The sequence below is a fragment of the Triturus cristatus genome, chromosome 7 (assembly GCF_964204655.1).
Source record: "Triturus cristatus chromosome 7, aTriCri1.1, whole genome shotgun sequence".
In the NCBI taxonomy this organism is placed as follows: Eukaryota; Metazoa; Chordata; class Amphibia; order Caudata; family Salamandridae; genus Triturus; species Triturus cristatus.
The window spans coordinates 212,094,386-212,114,154 of record NC_140590.1 but is presented as its reverse complement, the minus strand read 5'-3'; the positions used below and the strand labels follow the sequence as shown (position 1 = coordinate 212,114,154).

The following is a 19,769-nucleotide window of genomic DNA, read 5'->3' as shown; positions in this document are numbered from 1 at the left end:
ACGCGTTACCCTCAAGGGCCTCTTGCGGCCTCCCCATGGGCACGTGCTCACATACTATTCGTGTGTATGTCCTAAGCTCGGTCCCTGGCAAGTCAAGAAGAGTGCATTGGGGGTTGAACTCCATCCTCGTGAAATACACACAAGTACTGGTTGCTTATCTCTCCTTTTCTTCACAAAACAAGCCAAATATTCTCATTGGGCTCTATTTTTTCTAGTTTACCTCTTTGTTAAGAAATGCGTTGGCTTGTTCCTAAGAATGCATTAGAAAATAAAGAACCTGTAAATGCAATAATGACTGAATCTCCTCAAATGGAGATGGAGTCAGTGGGAAGATTTTCAGGGAAAACCTAAAACAATTTATTAATAATTCTGTTGCAACAGCAGTCAGTGTTTCCACGGAAAATATTGTTCAGGACAAAGAGGAATGGTACAGTTATCATTTTGGCCCAGACCCAACCTGCAGGAGGAAGCAGGAATGATAATGCTCATAACCCTCAAAAGTCCAGCCATGTATGTAGTCGATTTTCATACTAAACATACATCCAAGAGGCACCACAAACACAGAGTTAAATTATGACACATGGGCCAATAGATCTTCCTGCTATTAAAGATTCTGAAGGTGTCATAGCAGAGATGTATGATGATTCATTTTATGTTTTTGGCAATGTTCCACCTAAAAGACCACTGTGAGAAGGTGGCCTGGCATATGCTGTCCACTAGTTATAGTGGGCGCCTTGCACCAGTCCAAACGGAGTCGCAGGAAAGCTGATGCTTCTAGAGGCGGTGTCCAGGGGTTTGGGTTGCACGGTCTTCCACGAGGGATACAGGCCTCAGAATTGCTGAGTACACAGATCAACCTCAGAGACCACAGAAACCCACCTCCTATGTTGCAAAATTCTTCGGGGCCCAGCGGGAGCTTCGGAGATGCAAACAGAACAGATACGTCTTAGGTGCCTGCCAAGCAGGGGGTAACTCCTTTACTCCAAGGGAGATTCTTCTGTCATCTAGTTCAGGGTAGATCGTCGAAGTTCCAGGATTCAGTATCAGAGTTTCGTTCAGCTGTAATCTAAAATTCTGTAATCGGGGATTCCTTTTTTATACCCGAGGAAGGGGTTGGACATACTCTGGGGACCCACCTATGGGAGGGTCAGGAAAGAGGGGTGGCTACACCCATTTTCTTTGACCAATTTCACGCCAGAGCAGGGGCTGGTAGCCGCTGCAACCGGTTTGAACTTGGCATTGGAAAGGGACACCAAATGTGCCCCCAATGCTGAACTTCAAAGCACTCTTGGAGTGCACCCACCCAGCCCTAATACACTTAAGCCTGTCTGTGACAGGAAACCTATTGTCCAGTACACCCCTGCAGGAGTTTCGTCCAGCAGCAGGAGGGCAGACTCGTGTCTGTGGATGGCAGCATCCATTTTGTGATGCCAGGGCTCTGTTAGTTGGCACCGGGTATACCAGTGCTGTCATGTCTCTCCCTCTAGAAGGGTGGGATCATACTCCCACACCAGTTACTGGTGTGGGGGTATGATTCCAAGGTGCTTGACACCAAACACAAAATGTTTCTGTGCAGCCATCCCAAAGTTAGCATTTACCGTTTGGTTATAATGAACTTAAGAGTATATGGTTTGTCTGCATCACAAACAACCCCGGAATAAAGGTTCCGAAGGTTGCAGAGGAGCTCTGCTCATGCATGGGCATCCTCTCACATAAAACCCAGCACCCTGCCTTCAGGATTAGTAAGGTCTGCCATAGGGGTGACTGATAGTTTTATATGTGCAGTGATATGGTGAGATATAGTTAACCTATATCTCAGTAAGGGGTGCATGCACTACCTAACCCAGGCTGCAGTAGCAGTCCTGTGGTGTCATTTTGGAAGGCTTCCCAGGGGTGGCATAATACATGCTGCAGCCCCTGGTAGGCCTCTGGGGTACCAATGCCCTGGGTACATAGTATACCATAGACTAGGGACTTATAAGGGTACCCCAGAATCCAATATGGAGTGTACCTAAAGTACTTGGAATCAATTTAAGAGAGAAATCAGATAGTCTGGGGTCCTGAATAGCAGTATCCCAGCCAAACTAAGCCGAAAACCAGCAAAACACCAGGAAAAAGTGGGGGCAACCATGCAGTCAGATTCCACCTTCCTACAACCACTTTCTGGAGAGGTTGAATCCAATTAAAGACAAGCCTTGGCACTGCCAATTGGCCTCGCCTTTATAGAGCGATGCCTCCGCTAAATGTGATTTTGTTGCTGCAACGTGTGCACTGGTGATCTGCGTTTTTATTGTGATGCAAGTGTTAATTGAATATGTATTTGTGCATACTGTGTTGCCTTTTTCTGGGTGGTCAGTGTTTGTGTCCATCATCTCTGGATTCCTCTAAAATCCTCGAAACTGGAGAAAACGGACACAAATTTGTCTTGCATGCCTTTTGTGGAAAAAAGATTATGAAGGCCTTAACACAAAGCGTCCCAGATATCAACAAAGGGCTCAGCACTGGGGGAGGGAGTTGGCAGGGGAGGTTATGGGCATTGGGCGTCCAAGAGAGCAGCCACAGCAGCTAAGTAGTCAATATATTTCCCTTCATGAAGGGGCAGCATGTGTCAATATTTGTCACCACAGTAGGAAAATGTACCACATGGCAGGGATGATCACCACATACCAGGGATACCCACCAGATGCCACATATGGTTACACTATGCCAAATATGGTCACCATGTGTCAGGAAGGGACAAACCAAATGAGTGCCTTCAGATGGGAGGAATACCCACCATATGGAGATATCCCCAACAGCGACATTCTTACAACTATTAAACTCAGGCACAAATATGAAGAAATACTAACCTTTACACTTTAGTTCACACACAGACATGGGCGCGCACACATACACGTCTCACACTTTGCAGTTATTGTGATGTTCTTATTCAGCTCCAATGCCTGCTTTTGATGGACGAGTGCTTAGGACAGGGCACTGTGCAGAAGAACTAGGGAGCAGAGAGCTCCAGGCTAGCTCGTGTGTCCACCAGACCTGAGTCAGGAGGGTGAAAGAATGCAGGAAACAGGACAGGAGACCTGGAGGGACAGCGGACAGCAGACATAAGGCAGATGGGAGGATGGGCCGAAACAGAAACTCTCTTTACCGTTTACTTAAGGGCACTCCATCTATGCCTCAGCCAGTCAGGCTATTTGCCAGGCTCAGCCAATGAGTGAAGGTTGTGAGGGTTCCATAGTGTTGACAGTGTTAGGAGGAGAGGACACTCCGTGCCATTCACTGTTGATAAAATGATTATCCTTCCGCGTTGGGGCCCTCTTGCATGCATACTATGCATCTGGACCAGGATAACTCAATGTGCCACCAGACTGGGCATGCGCAGTGGGTATGCAGCAACAGGTGACAAAGATTCAATATAAAAGAGCTAACAGACTAGCTACAGTGAGGAAAATGCTTTGACAGCGTTATTTCCGTAAGTGTACACAGATCAGGTATTCTCCTGCTCATCCATGATGAAATTATATCTATCACCTATTATTTTTTAATCTCATTCTAATCTGTGGTGAGAAATGTTCTGTTTGCTACCAATATCTTGGGGTTGTTGAATGAGGGTTAGGCTTGATTTTCACACCATTTACATTCTGAAAGCTTTTATGAGTGCCCTTCCTTTTAGAACCTTTGGCTTGTGAACATTATTTATTAAGAAGACCTACTTAGCCCATATATCTTCCAAATATTCCTGTGTAGAAGACGATGCTGAACCCCACCTCTGCCCTAGGAAGAAGTGGGTCTTGGTCGCTGAATTTCGGGTGGGTGTTTGTGCTAAACTGCTTCCAAAGACCACTAGCTGCCAGTGTGCAGTATTAGTGCTCATTGTTCAATAAAACATATTAAAGCATACTAATATTGAGGAAAAACTAAGCTGCATGATAAAATAAATGCAATTTTTAACAGTGCTAAACATATTAAAGCATGTTATCATTAAGGGGAAAATACAGGCCTAAATTGTTTTGTTTTAATATTCGGTCCCGGTAGACCAGATACCGCCACACACAGCACCTTGGCATGACTGGACACGGTGCTCTCAATGACCCAATTGAAGGAATCTCTACAGAGCTCCCAAATTGCCATAATATAAAGCGATCTCGACACGAAGTATTGGAGCGCTTTACTTAAGCACCAGAACCATTACACAAGTACACTGTCATTTTTCATAGGCAAAGGGAAGATTCATTTATTTTCCCAAAATCACTAAATGTGGAGCCGACGCTTGAACATGTTTCCCTAGTTCCAAAGTCAGCACAATATACAGCGTTTCATATTTATAAGCTACATATAAAGGAAAAACAAAATAGTTCATTAATAAAAGTAATGCATTTTCTAATTCAATTAAAAATATAGAACCATGTTATCATTATGGAACAATAAAAACGAGATTCCCGAACAAAGTTTAATTTTAATAAGCAACATTTACACTCCAGCTCTAAAGTACACAATGAAGCTGGGATCGAAGCAAAAAAATAAATAGGTCCTGTAAAAAGTAGGCCTGGGCAGTAAATTCAATTCCGCTCGCGGAATTTGCGGAATTTCGGTAATTTCGCGTTCCGCGGAGAACTCGAAATTGCCCAAAATTCTGCTTTCTGCGACTTCGCGTAATTTTTTCTTGTTCGCGTTCTCAAAAATGCGTGTTCGCAAGATATTTCTCCCCGAGCACGCAAACAGCAACTGTGAATAGGAAAAAAGCATCGCGAACAAGCAATTCCGCGTGTTCGCGGAATTTCTGCATGTTCGCGGAGATTTTTTACCGTTTCGCGGAGATTTGCGTAGCACGATTACGCAAATTCCACCCACCCCTAGTAAAAAGCAAATAAAATGTGTCAAAACGAGTCCTTCTTCCACGCAAATAACGAAACTAACAGGAAATCCCAAGCAGAGGCAGAACCCGAGAGACCCTGGCCGCCGGTTCAGTGGGAGCGGCTATAGTCACGAGCTAGCCTTAGTCACCGTGAAATGCATGTGGCGCCCGGTGGAGTCTGAGGGCAGACTGTGCTTTGTTTTGTGTCAGTTTGCTTTGAACTCACAGAGGAGTATCTGTCCGCTGTGCGCCTGATTTATTTATTGACCCACAGTGAATCCCCAGGTACACATAATGGGGAGAGGTCGCTAATGTCGCTTCTATCTGCCCCCAAGGGGAAGCCTGTTGAAGGAGTTAGCCGGCTATTCAATGGGACAAACCTCCAGACATCACAGGCCCGATCATGGGCGTCCGCAGGGGGGGGCAAGGAGGGGCGCTTGCCCCCCCCCTGGACTGCTCCTCCTTGCCCCCCCTGTGGCCACTTATGCTTTTACGGACGCCTTTTGTCCGGGATTACGGGCCCTGCAGGGAGCAGAGGTGTTCCCTGCCAGAGGCCTCAACTCCCTGATGGGGCTCCTTGCACTCCTCCTCGCTGCCCCTCCCGCCCATTGTCATTCTGTCTGCGGCTGATTGCCACAAACAGAATGACAATGGCCGGTTTGAGCTGCGCGCCACAAGCACGAGTGGTTAGGTCTGGACACAAAGACCTCCTTTTAACACTCTCAGGGCCGGCTTTAGGGCGGTGCAACTGGTGCCACCTCACTGGGTGCTGACTCTTCGAGGGGGCGCCTATTTGGAAGTATTTTATGGTTTTAAAAGCACCTGCTGCGTTGCCGGCCTCCGAAATTGTCATACAAAAATAAAAATGTCAAGATAACTTGGTGATTAATGTTCTTCCTGGAGAGAAAAGGAGTTTTGTGAAGTGGAAGTTTTAACTCATTTTATGTATCACAGAGGGTTAATGTGTGTGCTGCAAAGAATGTGTACCATGCAGATCACAAAATGCATATAATTTAAATAGGTCAGTGCTTTTGTCAGAGAGATCCTTTCGGTAAAAAAAAATCATCATTATGAAATGTAACCTCAAACCATCGGGTTCTGATTTACTTTCTGAGTCGGTGCTTCTCCAGACCAAGCACTCTTAAACTATACTGCCTACCAGTATGGATGACATGCAACTCCTACACCTTGCAGTCCTCTGTATTATGTAACATTTCCTATACACTGATTTACACACCTATGATTGATTGCATCTGAGTAGTGTTTGCGATGTAAAGTGCTCTGACACCCTAAACTGGTACAGGTGGCACTATTAAATGCATCTGAGAGAGAGTGGTTATGGAGACTTGAGGGGGTACTGTACTGTTAAAGGGTAGTAGTGTGGCAGTCTGTGGGGAGCGCCAACAAACTTTGTCGCACAGGGCGCCACCAGCGCTAAAGCCGGCCCTGAACACTCTGTAGCCTGAGAGCAAGGGGTCTTCTGAATGAAGTTCGGGGGGGGGGGGGGGGGGGGCGGGGGGTCGATGCATTATTCTCCCAAGTCAAAAACTGAGGTTGCAGCATAGACCGGATTTCAGATCCCACTAAAACGTACACAGACTTGTGTCAATAACATATCTATCTGCCAGTATGCACCCTATCATGTCTGGCAGGACGTCCCGACCCTGTGTTTCACTACCTCATATCCCCCTGCACCCCACTCCCCACGCTCACTGCCTCATATCCCCCTGTATCCCACTCCCCGTGCTCAGGGCCGGCTCTAGGGCGGTGCGACCGGTGCCACCGCACCGGCTGCTGACTTCGTGTAGGGGGCCCTAATATGATGATTTTAAAAGCACCTGCTTCTTTCCTGGACTCCTAGAAACTTTCAGCCACCTATAAAAATGTCTAAATGACTGCAGTGATTAATGCACTTCCTTAGAGAGAGGGAGAGATCAAAGTTTTGTGTAGTGGAAGTTTCTACTCATCCTAAGGTAGCGTAGAGGGTTACTATGCTTGCTGCAAAGAACGTGCCACCGCACCGGCTGCTGACTTCGTGTAGGGGGCCCTAATATGATGATTTTAAAAGCACCTGCTTCTTTCCTGGACTCCTAGAAACTTTCAGCCACCTATAAAAATGTCTAAATGACTGCAGTGATTAATGCACTTCCTTAGAGAGAGGGAGAGATCACAGTTTTGTGTAGTGGAAGTTTCTACTCATCCTAAGGTAGCGCAGAGGGTTACTATGCTTGCTGCAAAGAACGTGCAGCTCACAAAGTGCGTATAATGTAATGTAAATAGGTCAGTGGGTCACACTTTTGTCAGAGAGACCATATTGTTGATAACACTTTATGAGTTAAAATCCTAATGTGGAACAGTGAGCAAGTAACTGTTAGCAAAGATGCATGCAAACTGGGCTAGAGCGTTATGATTTCCCCCCAGTTTTTCATTATCCTAATGTGGCAAAATGGGTTAATTTGGGTAGAAATCAATTCTTATTAATAAAGAGAACCCCCCCATCCATGGTGCTAGGTTTTAAATTCTAGGTTTCTGATTCTCCTGACCAAGCACTCTTAAACTATGCTGCCTACCTGTATGGATGACATGTGACTCCTACACCTTCTTGTCCTCTCTCTTATGTACATTTCCTATGCACTGATTTACACACCTATGATTGATTGTCTCTATGTAATCTGTGTGATGTAAAGTGTTGTGACACCTTACACTGATAGGAGCGGCGCTATAAAATGAATTAAATGCACCTGAGACTGAATGGTTACGGAGGCTTGAGGGGCGCTGTGAAAGGATGGTTATGAAGAACCTGTAGTGGAGGTGGTCATTGGGGGTGCCAAAAAGCATTATCGCACTGGGCCCCACGAGCGCTAAAGTCGGCCCTGCCCACGCTCACTGCCTTATATCCCTCTATACCCCACACCTCGCGCTAACTGCCACGACATATCCCTCTGTACCCCACACCTTGCGCTAACTGCCACAACATATCCCTCTGTACCCCGCACTTCGCGCTCACTGCCACATATGCCTCTGTATCCCACTCCTCACACTCACTGCCTGATCGCTCATTTTACCCTGCCATTCATCTTCTACGTGTTCTCTCCCCTTCCACTCGTTCTACCTCTGTTCACCCCTTTCTTCTTTTTGTGCCTTACTTCTTTCTCAATATCTCTACTTCTTTTCCTCTTCAGTAACATCTGTGACACATCTCTGCACTTCCTTTATATTAACGCACCCCTCTACCTCGCCTGTCTACCTCAGTCGTTATTATTCCCTCTTCCTCAGCTGTCTCTACCTGTCTCTGACACACCTCTCCCTCTCTCTACCTGGCCCTCTTTGGTTCTACGACTGCGTTAGTCTCCCCTCTCCAGCTTTGATTTACCTGTCTCTGCTCCTGAATCTTTTACTTCTACACCTCACTTCTTTGTCTATCCTTCACCCCTCGCTACCCTTCTGTTTGCCTCACTACGGTCTTTACCCGACCCACCTTCAGTGCCTCTTCCCATTTCGCCTCACTCCCTTACAGCGCTCTCCTAGCATGCATCTGTTTTTCCCCTCACCACCATGCCTGCCTCTACCCCTCCTTACCTTTCTAACCAGCGTAACTTTCTACTTTCCTGTTATTCCTGGTAGTGAACCTTTCATTTCACCCCTCCGGTTGTATTATCTACGCATTCAAATTGAGTAGGTCATTGCTGTGCTCCCAACCTGACATCGAGACCCAGTCCCCTAGCCTCTTAACATGCCCAGATATAACAACAAGCATTGGCATAGCCAATTGGTCTCGCCTTTGGGACCTGCTGCAGAACTAAATACTTATACTGCCGGCATCATACTTACCCAGCGCCAAGACGCCTTGGCAGAAGTGCGCTATATAAGTTCTTCAGTCAGTGAGTCAGTCATAAGGTCCCAAAGGCGAGACCTATTGGCTATGCCAATGCTTGTTTTTCTCAGGTTGGCCTGAACATTACCCAATCCGGATTGTCTGCCATTTAGCCCCGCCCCCATTAACATTAGCCACGCCCCTTCATTTGCCAGGTTCGCCCCCCCCTGGAAAAATTTCTGCGGACGCCCATGGGCCCGATGCCCTGAACTCGACTATGATGTCCCTCCGAATAAATTTTTTACTGTCATTCTTATTATTTCAAATGGAGCTGGCTAACTTCGCCGCCCGGGCTTAATGTATTAGGAGATAGGATTAACCTTTTTAAGGAAAAGCCATAAGTCTTGGGGATTTCAACTGTCCAGATTATAAATCACGCCCTAAGGCTTTGTTAATGGTTCATAGTAAACATCGTGTTTACACTGAAGTATCGAAAACATACACGGCGGAGCTTTTTCCAGAAATATTTCAATTAATTGCATTACCAGTCCCACTCCCGCCTTCTCCTTTCCTCCTGTTCCGCTCCTCATGCAGTCTTCATGCAGCCATCTCAGACTGCTGACAAGCACACCAGGTGACATAGCTCGTACCCAAGATGCAGTCTTGAGCCTGGTAGATGATGGGGCACCAGCCTGCTCTGCCTGCTAATTGGAACAAGCCAGCTTCAATGACCAGAGGGGAGGAGGGGCCATCGCACGCTGTGTGAAAAGAAAGCGTGGATGGCCAACAAAATAAATCACTTAGTGAAATCGCCTCCGCTGAATCAAGCCCCCAGAGACGGGACAGTTGAAAGGAATGGACCAATAGAAGGCCAGCATGTCATGTTGGCTGAAGGAAAAACCAATGGCAATGGGTGGGTTTGCCAGCGCCCATAGATAAGGATACAATAGGTCGATCAGGCTCAACTTAAAAAAATATGAATCCTGAATACAATGAGGAGTCGGACCACAATACTAATGCAGTGAGATATTCTCTAGACCCAGACTAAAAAGGAAAGAATGATTCTGACCTTGATTGGAGTTGCACAATTTCCAAAAGAAAATAAAGGTAAGCAAGCCCACACCAAATTTTAGACACTGTTGGGGAGCCTAAATTTATAATGTTTGAATGGAATGCCTCCTGTTGAGGCTGCCTCTCCCTAATCAGAGGCTGTTCTTTTTGCTTCCAAGTCCTGAAGAAGACCCGTGTTAATGTTTTATACAAACACTTAATCTCTTTGGGTCGAAACGTTGACGATAATTGGAAGCGCTCCTTACCTATGTTGAGCAGACTATACATCCACGCAAAATGGGATTCCTGCTCCAATAGATATGTTTTCTACGGATCATATATTGATTCATTTATGTATTGTATGTTAATCTGTGTAATGTCTCTCGTATTTAATCTATCACAGTCTTGATACGTTTTAAGTATTTGTTTTTATTGGTTTATTCATTTATGTATGTGTTGCATGACAGTCCTGTGCGTTCCCTTGATATGTTATTATTTGTATTGTTTCACGATATATGATTAACGAGATACTGTGTCTAAATTTCAATCCTGTTTGGTGTCATTGTGTTTTTCATTTGGTAACATCTAATACCTGTACAATTTATTTGTCATATTCCTAGTGATAGAGGATACTGAATATGTTTTGTTTAAGAAATGGTATACCCCCTATATGCCAATCGTGAATAACCAATCATTGTCACAATTTAATTCAGAGATCATATGCACTTTAGCACTGATCAGCAGTGGTAAAGTGCCCAGAATCCTATAGCCAACGAAAAAAGGGTCAGAAAAATAGGAGGCAAAATTCAAAACGTTTGGGGCTAATCCTGTCAAAACGGCCAGGTCTAACAATGATATATTACCTTGGGTGACAGTCTGAAGTCACAATTGCCCCCTAAAGAGTCATGACACCCCAGATCGCAGTACCCCTCCACCTATATTAGATAGAACATCAAAATAAAGGAGTAGTATCACTTTAAATGAAGCAGGCCGCTTGACTTTGTCAAAGGTCATGATATCAATATATAAAGCAAGTCTATTGACTTTGTCTAGAGTCACGACATTAAAAGACCAATAATCCATATTATAAACATCCATTATTTCACTGTACTCTTTAACCATGTTTAAATGCAGTCATTATTGTCAAAAACCACTATTAGCAATATATTGATAATAGAGCATTCAAAATGAACATAACATGTCTGTGTCTTTCTTTGACACATTTAGGCCACGTAAACTGCAGCCATAGAACCAGCCACTAGACGTTTTCAATCTCCCAGGCTGTAGAGCAAAATCTCTAGCCAGTGCACTTGTAAAACCTTGGACATGTCCAAGGGCATGTCTCCTCAGACCTAGGATTAGGGTCACTTGGTAATTCACTTCTGGAAGTGGCCGCTGCACCTATTGAAGTCCCCACGACATCTATTGGTTGTGCCCTTCTTTTCCAGGGGGCATCACAAAGCCAAAATTATCATTGTTTCCAGGTCCCATAGGGCATTGTGGAGCGCTCAAAACACAGAGCATGCATATTAAGTGAGCGAGTTCGACCACTCCATTTTCTTCTGTGACCTTGCAGGATATATTTTTCCATTAACTTTTAATCCTGGGTTCCGTGCCCGCCGGACTCCTGAGTGCTTCTTGGGCTGGGGACAGTCTAGGGAATCCACTGAGGCTGCCCCAGCCGAAAGCTGTGTTCTCATTGCTTCTCTGGTGGCCGTACCTCCCACCTCCCCCCCCCCCCAGACACTGGCACAGGGAGTGGGGACTAGCCCATCATCACTGGGGGAGGGGGATAACAGTGCTCCCCTTCAACTGTTGGTTTTGGGAGCCCATGAGTTGAGTCCCAGGCCCCCATACACAGTGTTTGCTGGGCTAGGGATGGGGTCATGGGCCCATAGAGTCTGAGAAAGGGGCCCTCACACATACCCCATTCCCTGAAAATATAATTAAATCTTGCACTGGACACGGAGAGACCCACTGATACTGGGTTCAGCTGAAGGCAGAGTGCTTAGTCCATTAGGGCATTGGGGGTTGTCCAGCTCATCTTGCTGTTGTTGCCATCCAATTCCAGTATCCAACTCTCTGTCTCCCCCCTTATGCAAGAGGTTTTAAATGAGTGGAAAGTTCTAGATGCCAGGCATCCCTGGCTAATCCTGGGGTGCTACATCACCTTCCATCTCTGTTCCAACCCTCCTTACAGCATACTGGGGCAATCCAAATGGGTGCCATCAAGAGGGTTTGCTCCCCATCACTTTCTTCTCAGGAACTAAGTGAAGGGGTATTAATTACTCCTTTTGTGTGGAGAGGCCTTTGTTCCGTCTCCTGGAAAGCAGAGTAATTAACTTGCACCAGCAGAGTAGTGGGCCACATACAAGGCAACCTTTGGGGTACTCTACCCCTTGTACTCCAACCACATTTGGGAACTCAATCCCCATCCACCAATGAGCCAGGTGTTGTGGCTGCTGACTGCAGCTTCCAGGGGGCAGGGCTTCTATTGAGCGCACTCAAAAGTGCATTGGTTATCTGGCTGCATAGGCCACATGGAAGGCAACCTTTGGAATACTCTACCCCCTTGGACTCCAACCGCATCTGGGGACTCAATCCCCCATCAACCAATGCATCATAAAACGCATTTGCTTACTGCTGCTTACAGGGGGCAGGTCCTCCAGCTACCATGCTCAAAACCGCCTTGGTTATCACGATTGGCGTGATACACAAGGCCACACCCGGGCAAAGCCTGGGACAAGGGCGGTCCCGTCCTGTGCCGTCAGCGTCAGGAGGAGGCTGGGCAGGGCCACTACCCTTGGCCACTGCCTCTGGTAAAGAAGCATTTTAAGGTCACACTGGGCAAAGGCAAGGCTGTTAAATCTGCACCTAGATCTGTGAAGGAGCCTAAGTTGGCTATGAGACACTCAACAGAGAACTTTACCTTAAAAGATATTGATAATCTGCTAGAGGAGGTGAGGATATTTTGACAAAGAGGTTAAACAGTCTGGCCCACAAGGCACCAAATCTAAGTTAACACATTTCTTCAAGGGGAAAGGGCACAAACCAAGCTCCTTGAAGTCTAATCCTCAATCAGTTTTGTTATAGATGTTACAGCCAAGACAACCAGCCAAGATGCCTCCCAGCAGCCCAAATCTCCTTGTAGCCAATCTCCTCTGGCCAACAGCTGGTCAGTTGAAACTATTTGCCAAGTCAACTATGTAGCAATTGCTTTCACTCGCTGGCCAGTCCCAACAAGGAGAACTTTTGACCAGCAACCAATGACAAAGCTTTAGAAACCATGTGCCCAGAGGATTTAGTATTGTCGGCATTGTGAGGAAATTAGAGCAGTGCGCACAAAATATAAGCAAACCATATCCTCTACCAAGCTGAGCTGGATTGACCAAAATTAGCTAACCTTGGTTGATGCCTTGAAATCCAAAGACCCCCAGACATTTTGGCATATACTTGCCAATGGTTGCCCCAAAGCTCATAACCTTATAGAGTTCTTTGTGCAATCATAGCAGTGGGTAGACCACTTTACGGAGATATATACCCCAAGTAGATCAAGGACAGTGGTGGATACACCAGCAATGCAGGACGGAACAGCCCAATTCGATAATGATCCTATTAATTTAACACTTGAGGATATACACTTAGGGCCATTCAATCCCTGAAACTGGGGAAGGCACCTGGTCCAGATAAAGTTCCATGTGACTTGTACTGGTCAAAGCCAGCTATATTAGGTCACAATATAAATGCTCTAACCAATGGAATTATGGCAGGAGGGACAATTCCAAATTCAGACGTGGCGCTTGGGTAATTCCACTATTTAAAAAGATGATAGAACAGTCCCAAACAACAACCAGCCCCTTAGCCAAATTGATAAAATCCAGAAGGTGTTCTGCCGACAAATCCTTGATAAACCCCTTGACTGGATTGATGAGACTAGCATATTATACCCTCTCCAGGCTGGGTTTCAGTGAAGGGTGAGTACAGTAGATCCAATTTTCAGACTCTGTCTGCTAGCCACAAAGTACCGCAGGCTCTCCAGGGACTATTTGTTAATGGCTTTCATGAACCTCGGGCAGCTTTCGATTTAGTCCCCAGGTAGCAACTTTCGTCCACCCTTGCCCCAATGGGAATTCATTCTGTTTATTAGATGTTCCCATTAGCTTGCACAAGAACAATTTTGCCAAGTCAGGAAAGGGCAAGGTAGTGAGCTGACTAATCAACTACCAGTTGAGCAAGGGTTGTGTTCGCTCAGCAACCTTATTTTCTTTATATTTGAATGGCATGGTTGACCATCTTAACACCTGTGTCAACAATGTCCCTAGATTGGGTGGATGTTCTATCCCAGCACTGCTATTTCGAGAGGATAGTGGGATACCCTTTTCCTATCTTGTAAACCTTCTGAGCTTCAAAAACTGCTCAACAAATTTGCTTACATGATCTTTGAGGCTTAAAAGTGAACACCACAAAAACCAAAATGATGGGGTTCCACACCCCAGAGAACATTTAAAGGTAGGTTTTTAATGAATGGGTCAATCCATCATATTATTGAATATTTTTATTATTTGTTAGTCGACAAAACCTGCAAATGAACTCTCACATTCACAAATGCTAAGTTAACTGTTTTAAATGTATTTTTTTAATCAAAAATTGCTCATGTATATTTATATAATTTTTTCATGATATTAGATGAGTTTTAAGGGCTTGTTCCCGAACAAAACACTTGGAATCTGATCTTAAGCTGAACCAGAGAAATATGAATATTCTTGTCAATCCATAAGGTGTACATTTGGCTTCTTAGGACCTGCATATTCAAACTTGGTGCACATGTTTCAACCTAGTTTGATACATTACTAGACTTTGCAGGCTTAATTTGCAAAACTACACATTGAGGTAAATTTCCCCTATGTGTATAAAACAGTAACACTACAAATAAACCAGAGCATCCTACTGACCTTCCCTATGAGTGCCCACTAATATTGTAAGGGCTATCCCAGGTCCACATCTAAGCTTGCAGAGTTACTAGTGAAAGCAGGCTCAGGGAAGGGTGGGACACTCTGAATGTATCGAGAGCACCTCTGCATGTGGAGAAGGGAAGCCAATAGAAGCTATAGCTATGAACAGAGAAGCACTGTCCTCTGTTGTCATCAGTCCTCAAAACCACATTGCATCAGTGATTCAGAAAGGGAAAAAATGTCTCTAACATCAACAGTGGAAGCGTTCAGCAAGATTCTTCTGACAAGCACAGGAAGCAACAGAGTGCATTCGAAAAGCAGATTTTCCATCTTAGTAGGACTCATAAAGTGGAAGACATCCATCCAGGCAATTCTATATTCAGCCGCCAAACTGCAGAACAAGACATAACATCCACAAGGATGAAATAAACACAAGTTCTACATTACACGTGAGATCAAACAACAACATAACAATTTTCCACTTACCACAGAAAGTATTTATACAAAAGCAGTGATAACAAAAGAATTCTATGGGCAGGACAAGCGCAAGAAGAGAGGGGTAAGCATCCAATCATCAGACAATCTAAGTACAACTTAAGTATTAGTGGTAGTGCGTCTGCCACAGACCGCTAAACTGTCCGCAATGAGACCACAAAGCCTGTTGAATGACTGAGCTTATCTGCTGAGCTCATTGTTTGCTGGTGAGATGAGCCCCTGCAAGTAGAGATGCCCAGAGGGTGCCTAAATGGTACACTGGTGCTTCACAGGTGAGATGATACACAAAAGAGAGCTCCTAGACGCTTAGCTCACTTTTGAGTTTGCCAGATAGAGGCCATGCTAGAGAATGGGTCTGTATGCGGCACCACACCACCTCTCAAGCATTATCGGTTGCACAGGGTGGCGTTTTACTTTAGATGCTCAGTTGCCAGACCTTTGTATTCTTGTTCTCACTGCAACTCTTAACACGTTGAGTTTCTTTTCAAATGTATTCACACTGTCTCTCAGGTCGAACATCTGCCAATAATGGGCACTTTGAGGCTTGAAGGCATTTATAGAGAAGTGGGTTTCCGATTGTGCCAGATAACGAAAGTTGCCTTGCTGCCACCCAGACTCTTCTTTTATTTTTCCTTAGGGGATTTATTAATCTAGTTTGAGCTCCGTCTCCCTGCAATCCAAGGCTTTGAATTCCCTCATTGATGGCTTCGTTTTACCTGCCGGGAGTATTATCAAATAAATCCTTTTGGGACAAAGTAGCACCTGCCCCTTGAAAATATTATAACGTCACGAGACTGTGGCAGGAAGTGCTTCATAAAAATCCGCATTGGCAAATCAAATTTGTACGACTCAAAAAAATTAATATATATATATATATAACCTTTGCTGCCTGAAGATCAGTGCCTTGTGGTTGTATGCCTGAGGGAGTGACTACATGGATGGGTGAGTGGCAGTGCCTAGACTGAGCAGTGAGTGAGAGTTGGGGTGTGTGGATGAATGATTGCAAGGATGAGTATGAAAGTTGCAGTGGAAGGGAAGAGAAGCCTCCTGCCAAAAGCTGGACTGCAGCCACCCTCAAGCACCACACCCTCACCTATCCATGCACTCTTAACATTACGTAGATTCATTCAGCCATGCACTCACTCAATCGCAGTTTCATTAGTTCAGACTTTTCCCATCATCCATGCACTGACTCATTTATATACCTATTCACTCTTTTATCAATGCATTCACTTTCTCATGCATCTCCTCATCCATCCAACCCAATTTCGACTCATTCTCTCCTTCCTTATCTCTCTTTTCATCTCAACAAACAGGGAAATCGCCAACTGGTGGGGAAGATTTTACTATTGAAAAGCGAGGATTGTGGACGTGTCAATGCTTGTATCAGTTTGTATTTGTTTCAGCTGCACAGATTGACTTCCAGTCTGCGGTGAAGCATAAAAACCTAGATGGTATTCATTGTACCAGTCCGTTTATTAGAACATTTTATTGCCCCTCCGAGTTGTAATTTTATAGGTCAATACAACAGCTTCAGACCTGCACGCTTGCTGTGCTGCTTTGCTTGACTGTTATAGCTTTGCAAGGGATTGTCCATGCAAAAACGTCCATTGACCGCCTGTGGGGCGTCTCTTTGGGCAAAGAACATAAAGTTATATTCTGTTTTCTAGATGTTCCCAAAGAAATTCAAGTAATTGTGAGACCCACTCCCGTTGAAGGAACTCCTCTGACATTAACATGCACGGTTAACAGTAGTTACCCTCCAGTGACCACTTACACCTGGTACAAAGATGGCCACCGGATGCAAGAACATTCATCTGAATTGCAATGGCAGGAAGTGACAGCTGAGCACTCCGGGCGTTATCACTGCATGGCTCGCAATAACCTCGGGAATTCGTCCTCAGCACCTGTCAATGTCTCTGTGCATTGTGAGTATGTGTAATTAATATCTTTAATATGTCTATAACATTTAGAGCGGTTTGTCTTTATTAACCCGTGTTGTCCTCACTTTCACTATCCTATTCACCTAGGTGGCAATATCATTAATTTCAATCTTGTGGTTTAGGGTTTGGATACATCAGTGTGAAACCACGGAATTTGGAGGTTTTAAATACATAACTTCTCAGTAATAACTCAATATGGGATTATGCATGCACATATTTAATCGAGTTCTTGAAAACCCTTTTCCCAATAACATTAGCATGCTACTGAAAATATCATCACATATAAATGTTATCACCTCCCTTAGGGATACCAGTATTCCTCTGTGCTCAAACCAGTTACAGAATTGACTGTCAAGAACAACCTTAAAGTAATTCATTCAGTATACTTTCTTAGACACTCCTGGTGTTAACATGCATTTAGCATTTCAAAAGAACAGCCGTGCCTTCATCAGCGCTTGCTCTTGGTAGACCACCGCAGTCTTTATTTACTAATTCACCATTGTGAAAAGTGATCCGCAGTATCTGGCATAAAGAAGAGAGAAAAGAAACATTTAGAAACTAATAACGAGTGATGTTGTCACATTATCTCTGCGTGGCAGTTTTCCATGTGGCCTTTTCGTCATTATCATGCAGTTCTGTTTTTTTTTTTTTTACAACTTTATCAATGTTAGTGTCTTGAAAGTTGACTTGGTTTGCTTGTGGGAACGGCCTATGGTATCCCATATTTTCTATGGTCCGAGTCCTGAAACTGCTCATGGGTGGTGCATGCAGCAGATGACGTCAGGTTTAAATGAAAGCCCGAAATGTCTGCAGGTTTAGGCCTCAATTGGTAGAATGTTTAATTTACAGTTTATCCTGTGGTTATATGTCTAGGGAACTGGTCCAACCAAAAATAGCCCCATATGTAGCTCATTTCTCAAACCCTTGTCTTTCGGATGCATTATAATATCTATTGCGTCATCACACTAAGATCCATCCACAGTGATAAAAAGTTGAAGACTTGCAGCATGAGTCCCAAGCTTTTCCTAAGACCTGCCTGCGCTTCTGATCCCTTGTTCCGCTGTTCCACCTGATCCATCTCTGTGTGTGAGTGGAGCTTAAGTCTTGTTCGTGGTGAAGAGTGCTATCATGGTTGGATATTACATTATAACATATCCAGGCAATATTGCTAAGTAAAGGTGTCAGTTACATTAATTTATGTGTTTTGGAAAGATTTCTTTTCACCTTGTCGGTATTCACAAAATGTGTGGATTCATTTATGCGGAGCAGAGCTGTGTATAACTCAAAGCGCGAGGAGAAGTTGCGACAGAATGCAGTTTTCCTGTGCTCTCTTAGCAGACTGAGAAGTTCAGTTCTCAAGCTAGCTGCAGCCTTCATCAGTTTTCCTAAACTGAGGTTGATGGAAGGATTGAAGATAGACTTGCAGTTAGACATTTGGTAGTTGTAAGATTCTGTCGTTGAACACCAATGGGATAATAAATAAAAAGAAATATGGTGCACTTATAAGATGGGCCTCTTTTCTGGACCCCCACGTTCTCTTTCTTCAGGAAACCCATCTTAAGTCTAATTCCCCCAACTTGTTTATCCCTAAAAAATTCTCAAAGGCTTTTTTTGCCTCTTCAGGGGCAGCAATGAGGGGAGTAGCAATTTATTTTTCTAATAGAATGGATTGGGAGTTTCTTCAAGTACATAGAGATATCTTGGGAAGATGGATCTGGGTAATTACTAAAATTAGGGGTCGGATAATAAATTTCATCAATTATTATGGCCCAATATCCGATAATGTCCTACCTCTGACCCAGATCCACGAAAGGCTGATTAGCTCTCCTGGACAAATTGTTCTAGGGGGGGATTTTAACTAGATTATGGATATTAGGAAGGATACCACTAATAAAAACAAAAGACAGTTGAAGCCCAATACCAAAAAAATAATGGGGGGAATTATGGAACAGTTTGGGCTCGTAGATTCTTGGCGGGATCTCCATCAAGAAATGGAATCCTTTACCTTCTACTCCCATCGCTTTTCTTCGGCCTCTCGATTAGACTATTTATTAACATCAAGGTCTATACAGGTGACAAATGCATGGATCAGTAGTAATTCCTTTTCTGACCATGCGCTTGTAGGGGTTTCCTTGTTTTTGGGGGGGGGGGGAGATAAGGAACGATCTAGGTGGCAGATGGATCGCCTCCTCCTTCAAAACGCAGATTGGATTACTGGATTTAGGGAGTGGATTGTACAATATTTTGAGGTTAACAATAATTCCCCCACCCCCTTTGCTGTCTGGGGAGGTTTCAAGGCAGCGGCCCGGGCCCAAATAATAGCTGTCATGGCCGGTCAGTCCAAAACTCGGAGGTTGCAAATTGAGAACCTTCAGAATAAGGTGGATCAAGAATATGCCTTAATGCTACAGCATTCCCCCAACTGCTTCAATAAAGCTAGCAGGGAACTAAGAGATTTTTTTATCCTGGAGGAAATATGCAACTCCAAAATTTATCAGCAAAAAATGTATGAAGAGAGTCAGTTGATGGGGAAGCTGTTAGCCAATTCCACCAGGAAAAAAATGGAATCCTCCCAAATCACTTCCATCAGGGACCCGGTTACAGAACTAGTTGTATCAGATAGGGATAATATTTCACGGGCTTTTCTCCATCATTACGGACAG

The 19,769-nt window shown here is 44.5% G+C and overlaps 1 protein-coding gene across 11 annotated transcripts in view; it reads left to right on the top strand.

Annotated features, from left to right (window-relative positions):
* The window catches only part of LOC146809242 (B-cell receptor CD22-like), a 481,112-nt gene that overhangs the window by 325,646 nt on the left and 135,697 nt on the right, over window positions 1-19,769 (top strand). For 7 of the 11 annotated variants that reach the window (XM_085616059.1, XM_085616056.1, XM_085616058.1 and 4 more), the window contains one exon: window positions 16,834-17,091. The exons of the other annotated variants lie outside the window; for them this stretch is intronic. In XM_085616059.1, coding sequence (XP_085472185.1) covers window positions 16,834-17,091 — 258 coding nt within the window. The remainder of the gene's footprint in view (window positions 1-16,833; window positions 17,092-19,769) is intronic. 11 annotated transcript variants of the gene reach the window in all.